Source organism: Molossus molossus, unplaced genomic scaffold (genome assembly GCF_014108415.1).
Source record: "Molossus molossus isolate mMolMol1 unplaced genomic scaffold, mMolMol1.p scaffold_m16_p_23, whole genome shotgun sequence".
NCBI classification, from domain to species: domain Eukaryota; kingdom Metazoa; phylum Chordata; class Mammalia; order Chiroptera; family Molossidae; genus Molossus; species Molossus molossus.
This window is the reverse complement of record NW_023425359.1, coordinates 15,427,686-15,445,777: the sequence shown is the minus strand read 5'-3', so window position 1 is coordinate 15,445,777 and position 18,092 is coordinate 15,427,686. Positions and strand designations below refer to the sequence as shown.

The window sequence follows — 18,092 nt, the reverse complement described above, 5'->3', positions numbered from 1 at the left end:
ACCACAGGATAATAATTGTCCAAAGTCCCTCACTACCGCAGAGTCTCTCCCCTCAAGTTTTTAACTTCTATTTAGTTTTATGCCATTGTTTCCAAAGAGGACATAAAGTGTCCCAATAATTTTACAATACACTGTAATAAAATTAAGTAAGAAAATCAGAATGAAGAAAATATAAGGGTAAAAACAGAAGGAAGCTAGGTGGGCTTATTTGCTGGGTAGAGAGATTCCAGGACAGAAGGGTAAAGAAACACGACCGATATCATGATTCCCAGTGCTCTCAGAAAATCAAAGCTCAGAAACAGAACAACTATTCCTGGTTGACAGCAGAGAAAATCCTTTTCCTGTAGGCTCTCACAAAGGAAATACTGTATGATACAGTCATCGATAGCCACACAAACACCTATAGGGGATGAGAACAATGTCATCCAGCTTCCGGGTGATGGCTCAACACTTGTACAGATCTTAGAGGAGCTAGAAAAACACATTCAATGCCTAGCTTCTCTCCACCTTCAACTTTCTGATACCTTCTCTTTGGTGGTTTAAGCATTAGTGGAAAAGCTACAAAATCTTGGACTGAAAATGAAGACCAAGTACAAAATCATTATGACAATTAGTGTTATCATAAAGAGGAGGAGGGGGAAGAAATGGAGGATGTAGCTCCCTAAATAAATCAACTGCTTCCTTCATTTTGACAAATGAACCCTCCTTCTGCTATCCCACTAGTAAAATTGTAAATGTGCTATTAGGACACAGTCGATTCCAACGCTTAGATATTCTCCTTTTGCAGTTGCAATATGATACTTTTACATTTCTTTGTTGTGAAATCTAAATCCTACACCACCACCATCTACAGCCCAGTTGGGAATGTCCTGCCTGGTGTAGTTACTTAAATTATTTGGCTAAACTATTTGAATGTTCATTATTTCCTGGATCTCAATGACCTTATAAATGAAGCTATTATATGACTATGGAAGGACTATTAAAAATAATAGCTAGAAGCCAAGGGATATAAAACAAAGACATGAGTAATTGTTTGGTTTATGATCATTAAATACTTGGTATCCATGAAAGGTTGAGTAACTAAAGTGAGTCAGGATGAGGCAAAATACTGTATGACTTCTTCCCAGAATGTCCTTCAGCAGATCAATGCCAATGGTTAGCCATCTAACTTCCATGTGATTATTAGAACAGGTAAGTGATTCTCAAGCATAAAGAGGGTCCCTGGAGAAGTGAACTATATAAGCTGAAATCACATTATAATGTTATAATTTTATTTTGCATTGAAAAAAAAGAAAATCCATATTTTTATTATAAAAGCTTCTGAAAATAATGCTCAACAAGATCTTCTGGGGCTGCAGATAATACAAAGAAGCAATGAGTGTGAAAGTCATGAGACAGCAGGGGACATGGGGCATCGATCTCTGTGGACATACCCAGTATCTCAGAACAGGACTGAGATTTCTATCATTATTAAAGAGGGCACAGACCTAAAAGCTGAGAAACATTGCACCAGACAGTGAGCCATGTTTGATTTGTCTTTCTCCAGTGCTTATGATTCCATTTGTACAAACACTGGGACCAAAACCTCTAATGAGGACAGAATGCATATTAGTGGTTGCCTGGAGCAAGGAGTATGGGGAGTGGGGTGACTGGGAAAAGGCACAAAGGAACTTTTGGGGTTATGAAAATGTTCCATATAATGATTGCGTCGTGTTTGCATGAGTATATACATTCAACATAACTCCTCAGATTGTATAATTAAAATGTATGACCTTCAATGCATGTAAATTATACCTCTATAAAGCTGATTTTAAAAGGAAACTTAACATGTTCAAAGCAACCCTTGATTTCCCTCACCCCAAACCTGTTCCTCCCAGGCTGAAATGTCTACTTCATTCTTTCATTTGTTCAGATCTTGCAGTCATCTTTGACTTCTTCCTTTATTTCACGAATTTTTTTTTTTTTTTTTTTGATATGTGTCCCTAGTGGGAACCGAACCCGGGACTCTTTGGAGTTGCTCCAACCGCTGAGCCAAACCAGCCAGGGCGATATATATATATTTTTAATCCTCACCCAAGGACATTTTTCCATTTTTTATTCAGATAGAGTGGGGAGAGAGAGAGAGAGAGAAAGAAACATCGACATGAAAGGAACACACTGAGTGGTTGCCATCCGCACGACCAACCAGGGCCGGGGACAAACTGCAACCGAGGTACATGCCCTTAGCAGGAACCGAACCCGGGTCTCTCTGGACCACAGGCCGACGCTCTAACCGCTGAGCCAAATCGGCCAGGGCTTTTTTTTTTTTTTAATCTACATTAGAAGGATATCCAAAATCTGATCTCTTCCTACTCCCTTCCTCCCCAGTCTAAGCCGCCATTATCTCTTGGCTGATGCAAGAGGCTCCTAACTGGTCACCCTGCTTCCATCCCCCCAGCTCCCCTCTTGATCTCCCCACGAGAGGCAGAGTGATCCACTTACAGCAGATCAGTTCATGTGACTGCTCCAAAGTCCCCAGTACTTCCTTTACTGATTCTACAGTACAGACTCCAGAGAGCTCACATGGCCCCCGGGACCCCACAGGATCTTCCCCAACTCTCCCCCAACATTCACATGTTCTCCAGCACACTTCAAGGCCTCAGGACCTTTGCCTTATTCCTTTGCCTTCAGTGACACTGACATGGCCCCAGGTATCCCTAAGGCCTCATCAGAGAGGCTGTCTCTGACCACTTTATATAAATGTATTCCTACTAAACAGTTAATATGCAATAAAGGAAAATGCAGTTTTAAATATAAAGCAGTGGAGCCCAGCCGGTGTGGCTCAGTGGTTGAGCATTGACCCATGCTCCAAGAGGTAGCCAGTTTATTCCCGGTCAGGGCACATGCCCAGGTTGTGGGCCAGATCCCCAGTGGGGGGCATGCAGGAGGCGGCCAATCAATGTTCTCTCTCATCGATGTTTCTATCTCTCTCCCTCTCCCTTCCTCTCTCTCTAAAATCAATAAAGAAAAAAAATTAAATATAAATAAGTGGAGGAGATGTATTGTAGGTTCCCAAGCTATTTATCCAAAAGAACTGAAAGCAGAATCTAAAAAATAATATTTGCACATTTATGTTTATAGAAGCATCATTCACAATAGCCAAGAGGTGGGAAGCAACCCCTGTCCATTGATGGATGAATGGATAAACAAATGTGAATATAAATATATATATAATAAATTTTTTTCCACCTGAGAGATTTTATTCTGTCTTTAAACATTTGAGCTAAACTTTGATTTGAGTCATAAGCTTTAGCCCATGTTGTCAGGAGTCTCTGCAGTTCTTTCATCCTTTGCTTCTGCTTAGTAATGATCTGATTCCTCTCTTTTTACAACATTTTCTCTTCCTCGAGTGATCTCCTGGTGGCTTGTTCTCTTCCTCTGGAAGATACTGTGGGCACTGGAAGGCTGCAGTACGCGGTACACGCCTGCACTTCTTACTGCTGACTTGTGCCTTAAAGTCAGATAAGGCCAACATGTTTCTTATACATTTTCTTCATCTGCTTCGATATCTGCCAAACTTTTCTCTTTCCGTGGATGCATGTGAGGCTGCGCGAAGATCAGCTGTTTTGCAGACTGTTAGGAGTTTTGGACACTTGTGTTCTTTTCTTTTTTTTTTTATCCTCACCCGAGGAGGTTTTTCCATTTTTGTTCAGATAGAGTGGGAGGGAGAGAGAGAAACATCGACGTGAAAGGGACACATCGAGTGGCTGCCACCCGCACGACCCAACCAGGGCCGGGGACAAACTGCAACCGAGGTACATGCCCTTAGCGGGAACTGAACCAGGGTCTCTCTGGACCACAGGCCAACGCTCTAACCGCTGAGCCAAACCGGCCAGGGCGGGACACTTGTGTTCTGAGAGGTGTTTCCGCTCTCTCTCAGGAAGGTCTCCAAAACCAGCAGTCTGGCTCCTAGACTTGTGTTCACACTTCAACTTTTCAGCCTGTTCAGGGCACTTGAGCTTTCTTGCAGCAAAACTCCTTCCAGCTGGTCTACAAGGCGGAGGGGATGGATTTGGTAAAAGTTCTGGGCTCTCTGCTGTGTCCTAATGTTTCTATAGAGCTCTTCCTTTAACCTGGCGTTGGTGGTTGAACCATAACTATATCAATAGTCTGCCTTTACATTGATTTGTTTTCTTTTTAGACTCAAAAGAAAAAAAAAGTCTCTCAGCTGCTTTGCCCAGGTTCTTGCTTCTGTTCCTCCCTTGCAATAAATCTAAATGGCCTTTGTGAGACCAAATGAGCTTTGTTTTTCTCCTTCATAACCCTCTTTCATTTTTTCCTTTTGCTTGATTATATATGATAAAGGGGAGAAAGACGAATGTGGGAGCTGGATTGGCTCAGAATTTTTTTCTTACACTGTAAATCTACTTGTTTTGGGGTATTGAGCAGTTTGGGTATTGTTTCAATATCTGATTGGGGTTTCACGTTCTCTTCTTTTTTCTTCTGTTCTCGAATCATCTTTTGAAAAGGCTCAGGTGCTGTCATCTTTGGCACCCATTCTTTTGGTTTCTTCTTTGTTTTTTCAACTGCTGGGAATCAGCACCTTCACTGAATATAATCTTTAACAGGAAAGTTTGTCCCCATGTCGATGAGCTCCTTGCATAGGTCATTATTCCATTCTTCTCAGGACATTCTTTTTCTAAGTTGGGCAACTCATCTTCAGAGGAAGACACAACCAAGGAGGAAGAACGACCTACATCAAATTCTGAGAGCATGTGATAGTTCTTTTCCGATACAGACATAGACTTGACTTTAGAAGCTTCTTCCCTGATGACCACTGGCTGAACTTCCTTTAAATGTAATTTATTCTGGTGCATTTTCTCTGACTTTGCCATCATTTCCATGTGGGAAGCCTTCAGCTCTTGCAGTTTCCTGAAATACTCTTCATTAGCGTGGTAAATATCAGAAAAGACCATGTGGTCCTCCCAGTTTATACGTGTTTGATCACCCACTCTGGAAACGTTGGTATGAAAATCAGCCAGCCCCCAACCGCCTCCTCTGAGGCCGCTGTTCAGTCGTCTCTGTGCTGTGCGACATCAATACTGTGCGACCCCTGGTTGGGTGTCAATGTGGAGGCTGGAGACCACCAGCTCCGCTGCTGGGTGGAGGCAGCCACTGCCACCCCAATGTGTGTGTGTGTGTAGACAGGGGGTGAGTGGGGCTACAATAGAATATTGTTCAGCTTTAAAGAGGAAGGAAATTCTAACACATGCTACAACATGGGGGCATTATGCTAAGTGAAATAAGCCAGTCACAAAAGGCCAAATATTGGTTATGATTCCGCTTACATGAGGTACCTAGAGCAGTGGAATTCATAGAGACAGGAAGGAGAATGGGGCTGCCAAGGCCAGGACCTGGGGGGATGGGGAGTTGTGGCTGAACAGGTACAGACTTTCAGCTCTGCAAGATGAAGAGTTCTGAAGACGGACTGCATAACAATGCGAGTATATTTAACACTACTGGACGGTACACTTAGAAATGGTTAAGATGGTAAATTTTGTGTTGTGTTTTTTGTTTTTCTTTTACAATTAAAAAGAAATAAAACAGTTAATCATTTACAATCCATAGAAATTCTCAACCCGCTTTTTAGTTAGCCTATGAGGTCATCCTTCTTTCTATATATGTTACAATTCTGCTAATAATAGGAAAAACAATGTCTGGTTTTCGTTTCCTCTCTTTCATACATGAAGCCAGGCTTCCTGTGGAACTGCCATTGGACAGCCTAGATCGCCCCTCTCCACATCTCACTGCAGCTGACGCGACCCTACCCCCCATGCACACCCTGGCCAGGAAGGCAGATGCAGATAGGGTGGCCAGGGTAATGTGTTGTGTCTGCTTTAGAGTAAATTGACTTGAATATCCTTAATCTGAGGAATTCAAACCTCCACCTATTTGTTTTCTCAGCTCATGCTCATGTTAACTTTGTGAGTCAAAAGAAAAAAAGGTAATATTAAAAAAAAAAAAAACAAGAAAAGAAAAAGAAAGGTAATATTATCCCTTGTATAAATATGAAAATAGATGTTAAGATGCATATGTCCATTCTGTACTTGAGATTACTAGCTTGCAAAGGTCCTTTGGTACTTTGCTGGCATAAAAAGCACATTTAAAACCCAGAACTCCTCCTAAAAGTTCAAATATTTGTTTTAGTTACAAGTACTTGTTTTGATTGGAAAGCATCTCCAAAACAAGCATTGATTTTAATAACTAAAACAAAGCAACCATTTGTTTTGAAATTTTCTCTATTAAAAAAATGTGTAGGGAATACAAGGGCACAGATCCAATGTACATAAACAGAGGACAATGTGAATGAGCTTACTGGCAGGAAGTGGTTTAAATTGTTTCCAATGTCGTATTGTGTTGTTTAGATCAGTGATAGATGTTAACTAGTTGATCGCATGTAGAGAGACAAGGGAAAAGAAAAGAAAAGAAAACATAGCCCATTTCAAGCAAAACAAAATTACATTTAATTAGTAGATTTAAGAAATAGACAAATTAGGTTAGGGAATGACAATTCACTTTTAAAGGATTTTTCTTTATAATAAGAGCTCCCATAATGTATTGCAAACATGAATCCATATATAGAAATTCCATTTTAATCCAACCTTCCAAGAAAGTATCTTACTTTAATCAAACAAGGTAGAAAATGAATTCATTTCAGACCAAATTGTAACAGGTTCTATGAAGAGATAGCAACACTCTAAGTAGAAAAGTGAAATTACAATCTATCACTGGAGATAAAACTAGCATTAAAAATATGCACATGTGGCCTGGCTGGTGTGGCTCAGTGGATTGAGCTTCATCCCATGGACTGAGAGGTCCAGGTTTTACTCCTGGTCAGGGCACATGCCCAGATTTTGGGCTCAAACCCCAGGAGGGGGCATATAGGAGGCAGCTGACTGATGTTTCTCTCTCACACTGATGTTTCTCTCTCTCAAAAAAAAAAATTTTTTTTTTAATTATACATATGTGTCAGAAACATTAGGCATAAAGCATTTACTGAATGCTAAACAACCCTGGAGTAGAATAACTAAAGAAATAATTTCAAAGGATTTTACAATTTGCAACAATGATAAGTAAAATGATAAATCATTTACTTGCCCATGAATAGGGAAAAGATACCAATTCTAATAAGCTAACCACCACCACTTCCAATTGATCTTCTTGCTTTAGTTGCCCCCCCCCCCATTTCCTGTCACCCTCAGTCATGCTTAGATTTTTTTGTAGTTTCCATATCTACCATCCAACAATTGGATTCCAAACCAAAGCTGCAAAGGAAAGAACATTTTGGAAACTAAGATTAAGACCCAGAACTGAAGGACAGAAAGCTTCAAAATTTAGTGATTTGTGCACTTTGACCTTTGTCATAGGATATTATGAAGATGCAAAAATATGGAAATATTAAGCAACCTTTAAAACCTTTTTATTTTGATAGTCATTGGGATTTAAAGTACAGCATAGGGAATACAATCAATAATATTGTAATAACTATGCATGGTGCCAGGTGGGTACTAGACTTATCAGAGGGGAATAATTTCATAAATTATATATTAATTATATACATAAACAACAATGTCTGCTATACACTTGAAACTAATGTAATGTTGAATGTCAACTGTCACTGAAAAATAAAAATAAAAAACTTTTTATTTTGAAATAATTGCAAGATACTACAAGTGACCTCAGATACTCTTCATCCAGATTCACCAATTGTTAATATTTATCATATTTGCTGTATTAATCTCATTCTCTATCTAGTGAATGACTTGACAGCAAATTGAGGCATTATGTCCCTTTACCCATAAATACTTCTGTGTGTATTTCCTAAGAATAAGGATATTCTCTTATAAGACCCTAATCAAATTATCCAAATCAGGAAATTTTATGTTATTACAACTTCTAATATAGTTGATATTCAAAGTTCACCAACTGTCATAATAATGTTCTTTACAGCTGTTTTTCCTAATCCAATTCAGGATCACCCAAGGATTTAGTTGTCTTGACTCTTTAGTCTCTTAATCTGGGACAAACCCTTAGTCTTTGTCTTTTACGACATTAATATTTTTGGAGAGTATGGAGCAGTCATCTAGATTTGCCTACCTCAAATACAGTATATGCATTTTTTTTTTTTTTTTTTTTGCAGGAGTATACATTATGTTATGTCCTTTTGGAGGTATCATATCAGGAGGCAAATTATGTCCATTCCTTCCATAACTCATGATTCTAATTTTGATCATTTGATTATGGTGGTTGCCTACCAAGTTTCTCTATTGTACTTCTCTTTTATCTTTGTAACTAATGTATGATTTGTGGGGAGTTATTTTGAGACTATGTAAACATTATGTTCCATATCATACCTTTACTTTCTAGTTTTAGCATCTTTTGATGATTCTCACCTAAATCAAAATTTTTATTGCGCTATAATTCACATATAAAATGTACTACTTTAAAGTGCACAATTCACCCTGGCTGGTTTGGTTTAGCGGTTGGAGTGTCGGCCCTCGACCAGAGAGGCCCTGGCTGGGCTCTGGTAAGGGCACATACCTCCGTTGCAGCTTGTCCCAGCCCCCATTGAGGTCATGTGGGTGGCAACCAGTAGATGTGTCTCTCTCACATCAGTGTTTCTCTCTGTCTCTTCCCCCCTCTCTCCCTCCCGCTGTCTCTAGATAAATGCAAAAATGTCCTCGGGTGAGGATAAAAAATAAATAAATAAAAATAAAGTGCACAATTCAGTGGTTTTTAGTATACTCATAAGGTTATGGAACCATCAATCACCATGATCTAATGCCAAAACATTTTCATCACTGCAAGAAGTCCTGCACCCCATTAGCAAACATTTCCCTTTCCTCTGCTCCCTTTAGCCTCTGGAAACCACTAATCTGCTGTCGGTCTGTGTGGATTTGGCAATTTCAGACATTTCATATAAATGGAATCATACATGTGGTTGTTTCTGGCTTCTTTCATTTAACATGTTTTCAAGCTTCATCCATATGGTAGTTTTAATAGGTACTTCATTCCTTTTTATTTGCTTAAATCAATTTTTACTCTGATCTTTGAAAAATTATGATATTCTAAATGCATGGCTCTGTCTACATTTATTGGGCAACATTATTTGTATCATCCTTTGTCAGGAAGCGGTTCAGGAAAACTGCACCGGGGGTCAGTGGTGACAGCCAGGGCTCCCCTGCCCTCCCGCCGTAGGTAAAAGATCACCTCGCCGGGCGCTCACAGGCTCTTCCTCAGGCCACTTGAACAAACAGCTTTGTGCGCGTCTCTTCCCGTCACCCACAAGTTCCTCCCCCTCCTCCAGGTGTCCCCGCCCCGGCGGCTCAAGGGGAGGAAGTGACGCACCGGAAGTGTCCCTGATCCCCTTGCAGTGGGGGGAAGGAATTAAACCCCCAAGATGGCGGCGGCGTCGGAGGATCGGATGGCTGAGGAAGGAGGCGGCGGCCACGGCGACAGCGGCTCCTCTTCGGCCATCGGCTCAACCCAGCGCCTGCCCCCCCCGCCCCCGCCCCCGCCCCCGCCGCCGGGGTCCCAGGCGCCCCCAGCCCCGGCGCTGGCTCCGGACCAGCTGCCTCAAAACAACACGCTGGTGGCGCTGCCCATCGTAGCCATCGAGAACATCCTCAGCTTTATGTCCTACGACGAAATTAGCCAGCTCCGCCTGGTGAGGCCCCCGCGGGACCCCCGCCGCCCTCTCCGCCGGGCCGAGGTCTGGGAGGGACGGAGAGGGGAGCGCGTTCCGGGAGGGCGCCCCGCGAGCCCGGCCGGTGCCCGAGCAGGAGCGCGGCCCTCCCGCCCCAAAGTCTCTCTCGGCGCCTGTCAGCGGCGTTTGTCCCGGGGCCGCCCTCGCCTCGGGGCTGGGGCGACTGCCTGGGGCAACTTGGCCTGGGGGTGCTCCGTGCCCCCCCGCCCGGAAGCGGGGAGGAGGTGGCGGGAGTTGGGCTCCCCGCCTCTGCCCCCGGCCCGAGCGTGGACACCCGAGTGGGCTCCTCCACTGCCTTTTGTCCACCACCCCCGAGCCCCGGCCAGGTCGGGGGACAACTCCCAGGGAGGCGGGGTGACCCCACCATCCCAGCCGGGCTGGGTTTGTCCGCCAGAAGAACGTATTGTTCCCCCAACCACCCAAGTTTCCCTGTTGGAGAAGATCAAGTAGGCTGGTGGGTCTCCCCAGCCCGGCCGAGACTCGCGGAGGGAGCCCACCCCCTGTAATTGACCCGGCAACTCAGTGGAGCCTGAGAAATTCCCGTGCCGGCCTCGCCGCACCGGCGACACTGCCCACCCGAGTGCGGCAACTTGCCCCTTGACCCGGGGTTTCCTTCCTTGCAGTTCATTTTCTAGCTGGCGGTGTACGCCGACCCCAGCTCCGGGAGAGGCCGTACCCCTTAACGTCACAGTCGTTCGTTCAGCCCGTGATTTATACAAACTGAACTTGCCGTTGGGGCTTTATTTCACTCCTGAGGTTTGGCTGAAGGTTTGATGAGGTTTGATGAATGTCTTAGTTCCGTCATGTTTTGCCTCCTTTCAGTGAATTTATCTTTAAGTGGGAAAGAAATTAAGGAGGTGGACATTTTGAAGTGATTGCAAACCGACTGTGTAGATGCTAAATCTGTGGTTGGGATTGTTTTTAAGAGGACAAAGACATATTTCTGAATGTGCTGTGTATAGCATTTTCTGACTAATCAATATGCCGTATTTTAGGTTTAAACCTCCCGTTTAAAATTGATTGTAACTGCATTTTTGAAAAGAAATCACACTTATTATTTTTTTAATCAAGCTTATTAATATTAATTCAAACTGATGACTTCTATTTTTCTAGTCAATACAGCAGTTCATTCCAGTCTGCAGGATGGAAAATTCTTCAGTTGAAAAGTATTTCAAAATGAATTGTCCCTGAATTTTCAAAACATGTCATCCTTAGAATTTCATGTAGAATCTGAAATATTCCTTCAGATTTGTTTAAAGAATGGTGTTTGATCAGAGTCATGCTATACATTCATGGTGTCTGGAAATTGGGCATAACATTTTATTGAATTGAGCCTTTCAGCCAGACAATAGCTTTGCAAAGCTTGGAATGGTCACAGTTCTGTTTTATGTAAGTGTTGGGGAAAACTGTGGGGTTTTTGTTCTTTTGTTAGTTTTACTTTTTTAAAAAATTAAAACCATTTTTAAAGGGGAGAGGAACCAGCTCATCCTAGGGGACAGAGTTAAAACACATCCCATAATTTATTAAGTGACATTTCTTTCAAGTGAAATATTCAATTGCATTCTTAATTTTTAGGTACGTTATGCTAGCCTTTTAGGATACAGTTTTGTAGTTTCAAACCAAGGTTTTTCACAAGGAGCCCTGACCAGCCCTCTGAGTCCCACCTTCCCACTGAAGGTCTGCAGCTCGTTTTATGCCTCAGATGTTTTTTGTTTTTTTCCCTTCTCTGCTTTATCACAAGAGAACTTATTCCTTTATTTACTTGAGGTTAATAGATAATCTTTTGTGGGGATTTGGAGGTGTCTTTAGTTTTGTGTCATAGGGCACAATTCAGGTTAACATTAGGAAAGGAAGATGTTCTTGCCACTAGATGTCAGCATTAATTTAATTATGCTCTTTATATGAAATTGGCAGTCTAGAGACAGTGCCTGGTTAGGTACTTTGCATGCCTTTTCTATTTAAGTGGCCATTTATACCTTAAGAATTGTTTGCCTAAAAGAATAAAGGAATTTAGTACATATGCTTCTGTGAAGCATATAAATCACATAGTTCCTTTTACTGTATGCTTTTAGGGGAACTAAGGCTGATTATGCTTGGAAGAGAGTGATGTTAATTAAAAACAATTAATTTCATAAGCTAACTATCAACTATTTTGGTGGCTGATGAGTTAGTTTATATATGGTTCAGCTGTTTTTTTCCTCCCCAGTTTACTTGCCTTATTAGGACCTCAGTCATAATTATGTTAGCACCTAAATTAGAGAACCAGGTACACAATCCATGTACTTATTACTCTGTATTTTCTTTAAAAGATTCGCTCTATGTTGAAATTGCTAAAACATTTTTCAGTTTTGTGCACTTATGAATAATTGCCATAAATAATTGAAATTTGACTCTCTAGTCCAGTTATTTCCAGGGGACTGTCCAAATGCCTTATTAGATCTTTTGTTTGTTTGTTTTTCTGCCATCAACTTGCTCCAAAAATATACCCAGAGTTTGGAAGTCCTGGTTACACAGAATTTTAAGTATTTAACTTTTATAATGTATTTTAAATTATTTGGCTGAACACAAGTTTTTTAATGACAAAACCTGTACTTTGAGTTGTTTTCCCAGTAAATCAGACAAATTTGTGCTGATGCAGCATTAGACGGTCACCTGGGCCCCTTGACAGGTATGAGTTTTGGAAACAAGAGGCAAAGGTTAAGCAGTGAGGTTCTACCCCTAGCTAGGGAGCAGATTAAAGCTAACTTAGGAAGTATAACTGACTCATGAGCACATTTTGGAGAGGTGTTTGAGGGAGACCATATCAAATATTTTTCTAGTGGTTCAGGTAGAGCCCCTGTAAATGTCATGGACTCCTGTTAGTGGTTCAGGACAGAAGTCTGACTAAAGGTTAGACTCAGAAGTCTTGCTTATTATCTGGAATGAAACTTTCCAGCTGGTAACAAAACACATAAATACATGCTTTTGTCCCAAGATATTTCTTGAGAGCACTCTCTAGCTAGTTAAATGTTACCCATGTATCATTCCTTTCACATCTCTCCCAATGTTAGAAAATTTCAGTTATAGAGAGGGTTGGTTGGTAGGAAATTTGATGGAAAATGGGAAACCATTTCTTTTTTTTTTAATTAGGCAAGCTGTCTTCCTCATGTCTCTTGCTCTATGCCAGAAGTTCTCAACTTTTTTGTCTCAAGACACCTTTACACTCTTAAAAGTTACTGAGGACTCTGAGAGCTTACTTAGAAAAGTCTAGAAAACACAAGAATACACAGAATATGTCATAACAATGTCAGCATATGTCACGTTGCCTCTGGAAAACTCCACAGTGTGTTGTGAGAACTGAGAGTGAAAGCCGCAAATAACATGTTAGTATTATGCAAATAATTGCCTTCACAAACCCACGAAAGGATCTTGGGAACCCCAGGGGTCCCTAGACCACACTTTGCGAACCACTGCTCTCTATTGCTGTGTTATAAAGAATACACTCTCTTTATTGCTGCTTTTCATTTTTTTCTTCACCATCTCACCATCAGGTTATTGGTGTTATTAACAGGCAAGAAGTTGCAATATTTGGGGGACAATTCATTCTTCCTGCAGATTCTAGTCTCGGAGTAAAGGGGTTCAATCAGTAACCCTGTCCACCGTATCACCATTGAAACTGTTCCCTGAGCACACTGACAAAGCAGCAGGATAACATGCAAGCAGAGTATAAGTATGAGAATGTTAGGGTGATTGGGTTTAATCAGGAGAGGCTTCCTCAAGATAATGAATTTTTATCCAGTGAGTAAAGGTGAAAGAACATTCCTTTCAGGGGAAAAAAAAAAAAGATGTATAATGTAATGAAGTAATTGCTGAAGGGTGACTTAGATTAAAATGAGGCCAGCAGGTGGATTGAGCGTCGTCCCATGGACTGAGAGGTCCCGGTTTGATTCCTGGTCAGGGCACATGCCTAGGTTGCAAGCTCGATCCCCATTGGGGGCCATGCAGGAGACAGCTGATTGTTTTTGTTTCACATCAATGTTTCTATCTCTTCCTTCCTCTAAGAAATCAATAAAGAAAATATCTTTTTAAATATATAAAAAAAATAAAATGAGATTGTGGATGTGTGTATTTTTAGATGCCCTAGGCTAGTGATCAGACTCCTCCCTATTTTCTACCTTTTTTATTTCATAGACTTGTCAAATTTAAGAAACAAATTTTGAGAACCTCCAGGGTTGACAACTTTTGGTGGGAGAAGCAAGTAAGGATGTTAAAACAACTTCTATCTCTTATCATCATCATTTCATAAAGGAGGCCAGATATACCTGTATATCCTGGTAAACTGAGAGCTGTGGATACTTACAGTGTTGCAGGTACTATCTAAAAGGATGGCTTGTGCATATAAAGCCAATTCTATGATTTCTGAGGCCAGGAGCAAACGATAACCTCTGATAGAGGTTTCTCCCCATGCCTACTAGCATCTACACTTAAGAGTGATTGAAAGAAACAAGCTGTTTAGTTTCCCAAACATTGTAGGTCTGTCCAAGTACATGCTTTTGCTTTGCCTACAGCCTCTTCTCTAATCCACTCTCCTAGAAAATGTCTGTATCTTCAAGTGTTAGGACCTCAGTAAAGCCTTCTGTGATCTTAATCTGAACTTGACTCAGATCTATTTCTAAGTTCCCAGTTCGTCAGTATTGTGCATACAAAGTGGGGTGATCTTTGGCAGGGCCTGTGTCCCACAAAATGTAAACTCCACATGTCCTTTCATCATGAACCACGATGGCCTTAGATAGTCTGTGATACACTGTAAGTACCTATTTTTGTGGAATAAATGAAATCGTTCTTAAAACATTTCGCTGTCTGAGTAAACGATAGAAGATATATGCCATTGTAAAATACAAGTGTTTTCTGTATACGTTATAATAGTGCTGAAAAATCCGTTGCTTAATATTTACCTCCAACAGAGGATATCAGAAAAATGTTTTAAATGTAAAGTTTTTAGTTCACCCAGAATGTCTTAAACATTTTACAAGACCATTTTTAGAAACTTGAGTGACTAAAAAAAATGCTTAATGAGAATAAAAATTGATAAGGTGATCTGAAGCTAGTACATCATTAATAAGAATAGCCATTTACAATAGTGCACTAAGCCTCCTTCATTATAATCAACACTCGGTTAGATTCGTGAGAATAATGGTACAAAGACTCAAAACCTGAGAATAATTGGCAAGACCTTTCTCGTTGACTTTCAGGTGCCTTCAGGGTTCGTTCGGGAAAGCCTGAGAACAGACTTTCTTCCTGATTGTTTTGCTCAGACTAATATTAGAATAAATTTGTTTTCTTTCCAAGTGATATCTAGGGGGATAGATACCCAGGGATTTATTTTTAAGGAATATATGTATTTTTTATTCATTGTTGACACATTTGACTTCTACTTGCAGATAATGAATTCTGTGTCTATATAGTATTATATCTTAGACAGTCCACACCAGGTAGATACGTTTTTTAATTTTTTTTTTATTTTTATTTTTTTAATCCTCACCCGAGGACATTTTTCCATTTTTTGTTCAGGTAGAGTGGGAGGGAGAGAGAGGAACAGAGAGAGAGAGAAACATTGACGTGAAAGGAACATACCGAGTGGCTGCCACCCGCACGACCAACCAGGGCCGGGGACAAACTGCAACCAAGGCACGCGCCCCTAGCGGGAACCGAACCCGGGTCTCTCCAGACCGCAGGCCGACACTCTAACCACTGAGCCAAACCGGCCAGGGCTAGATACGTTTTTTTAAATAAAAGATTAAGTAGTCTTGTCAAAGAGATGGCAAGTTGTGTTTACATTTTAATAGATGAGGAAGGCTATGACAAGGTCACCAGCAGAGCTTTTAGGGCAAGAGAGGAACCGACGTGGTTGTGGGCCATTCATTGTTTATTTAAAAAATTTTTTCTTATTCATTTTAGAGAAGAAGTGAAAGGGAGAGAGAGATGGAAACATCAATGAGAGAACAACGACTGGCCGCCTCCTGCATGCCCCCCACTGGGGATTTGGCCCACAACCTGGACATGTGCCCTGACCTGCCGCAAACTCTTGGTGCATGGGTCGATGCCCAACCACTGGGCCACACCAGCCGGGCTATTGTTTCTTTTTTAAATGATTCTATCCCATCATTAGGGATAATGAAGTACCCATCATTAACTTGTTGCCACATTTGCTTTGTCTCTTTCACTTGTATGCTCATCCTCTAAAATGTGTGCGTGTATCTCACACACTATTTTACTAAACCATTTGAAAGGTGCAAATATGACATTTTGCCCCAAAATACTTCTCTTACATAATCACAATATCATCACTTCCAAAGGATTTAACATTACACTTTATATTCAGATTTCTCAAGTGTCCCCAAAATGTCCTTTATAAGCTTTGTGGGGGAGGCAAGTGGTAAGGGGCTTGAATCTAATAAAATATTAGTCTCTTTAATCTAGAACACTCTTATACTTTTTCCATTCTTTCATGGAATTGAGTTTTAAGAATCCAGGCCAGATGGCTTGTAAAACACTGCAGTCCAGATTTGTCTGATTGTTACCTTGTGATTCACTTGTAGTTTTCCAACTTTGAAAGAATTATGGGAAGATCTTGGCCTAGCTCCATCTTGCTAAACTTTGGCAGTTGGTGAGAACCCCATTAATGTCCTTAAAACCCCATATTGCCTGAAGGAATCCTACGTGTAAACTGGTGCCAACAGTTTCTGTAGCAGCAAAGTATTCGTTGAGACTGATCAGTTGAGGATAATTATTTCACTCTATATAGCTGCAGATCACTAAATTTTTATTTATTTATTTATTTATTTTAATCCTCACCCGAGGATATTTTTCCATTTTTTGTACAGATAGAGCAGGAGGGAGAGAGAGGAAGAGAGAGAGAAACATCGACGTGAAGGGACACATCGAGTGGCTGCCACCCGCATGACCAACCAGGGCCGGGGACAAACTGCAACCGAAGTACGTGCCCTTAGCGGGAACCGAACCCGGGTCTCTCCGGACCGCAGGCCGACGCTCCAACCGCTGAGCCAAACTGGCCAGGGCCAGATCACTAAATTTAAACACACTAATTAGAAGACCTGGATTCTTAATTTCACTTTTTAATTTCACAATGAATAAATGGATAGCATTGGACAAATCAAATGATTTCTAAGTCCTCTGTTTTCTCACCATAAAAAGAAAGGATAGATTCTGGTGTCTATGTTTCTTTCAGTTCAGTAATAATTAATAAGCAGCTTAATCTTTGGTAATAGATTGTCCAGCTCATTTGAGAGCTAGCTGTAAAGCACTAAATGAGAACATAAAAAATTTGGTTCCATGAAGCCTCCCCAGCATCTTAAACAAAATCAGATAAGTCCAGTATACTCTACAAGGTGGGGCAAAAACAGTTTTATAGTTGGTCGAAGGGAAAATAATACAATAATTAATAAATTGTATAATTAATTAATTGTTTAATTAAACAATAATTTAATTGATTTATAAATTAATAATACTTATTAATAATTAATAAATTATGAGAAATAATAAATTATAAGAATAAACTCTGTGTTTTGTATACTCGCAACTGTAAACTTACTTTTGCCCCACCCTGTATTTCAAGGCATCGAAGATATCTGAAAAAAAAAGAAATGCTGCCCATCAGTTATAATCGTAAGATCGCATATATTGTGAGACTGTTCCAACATTAAATGTTAAAATATGAAAAAGTGTGCATCTTAGAGTTAACTAAGATTTTATATTAAAGATTAGGTTTAGCCCTGGCCGGTTTGGCTCAGCGGTTAGAGCGTCGGCCTGCGGTCCAGAGAGACCCGGGTTCGGTTCCCGCTAAGGGCATGTACCTCAGTTGCAGTTTGTCCCCGGCCCTGGTCGGTCGTGCGGGTGGCAGCCACTCGTGTCCCTTTCACGTCGATGTTTCTCTCTCCCTCTTTCCCTCCCTCCTACTCTATCTGAACAAAAAATGAAAAAATGTCTTCAAGTGAGGATAAAAAAATATTTTTTAATAAAGATTAGGTTTAATAGGAAAATGGTGGTATATGTGTGTTTTGCATTGTTAAAAGGGGCTAGGCACAACAAAGTGAAAAAGATTTCTAAACACAAGGTATTTCTAAACCAATACCTTACTACTGACTCCTTAAGTTAGGAGATGATGAAAAGGATAAACAGCCCTGGCCAGTTTGGCTTAGCAGTTAGAGTGTTGGCTTGTGGACCAGAGAGAGTCCTGGGTTCGGTTCCTGCTAAGGGCACGTACCTCGGTTGCAGTTTGTTTTGTTTTTATCCTTACCCGAGGACATTTTTCCATTTTTTGTTCAGATAGAGTAGGGATGGGGGGAGA

General features: G+C 40.9%; 1 protein-coding gene and 1 pseudogene across 4 annotated transcripts in view; one reads left to right on the top strand and one right to left on the bottom strand.

The window, feature by feature from the left end:
• Nucleotides 1-378: 378 nt before the first annotated feature.
• LOC118640758 lies at nucleotides 379-8,608 on the bottom strand (annotated as a pseudogene).
• An 812-nt stretch (nucleotides 8,609-9,420) lies between these two features.
• FBXO28 (F-box protein 28) overlaps nucleotides 9,421-18,092 on the top strand; it is a 30,525-nt gene continuing 21,853 nt past the window's right edge. For 3 of the 4 annotated variants that reach the window (XM_036277787.1, XM_036277790.1, XM_036277788.1), the window contains exon 1: nucleotides 9,440-9,706. In XM_036277787.1, the coding sequence (XP_036133680.1) occupies nucleotides 9,440-9,706 (267 nt within the window). Of the gene's footprint in view, nucleotides 9,707-18,092 lie in introns of all 4 variants that reach the window. The other variant, XM_036277786.1, reaches the window with a different exon arrangement.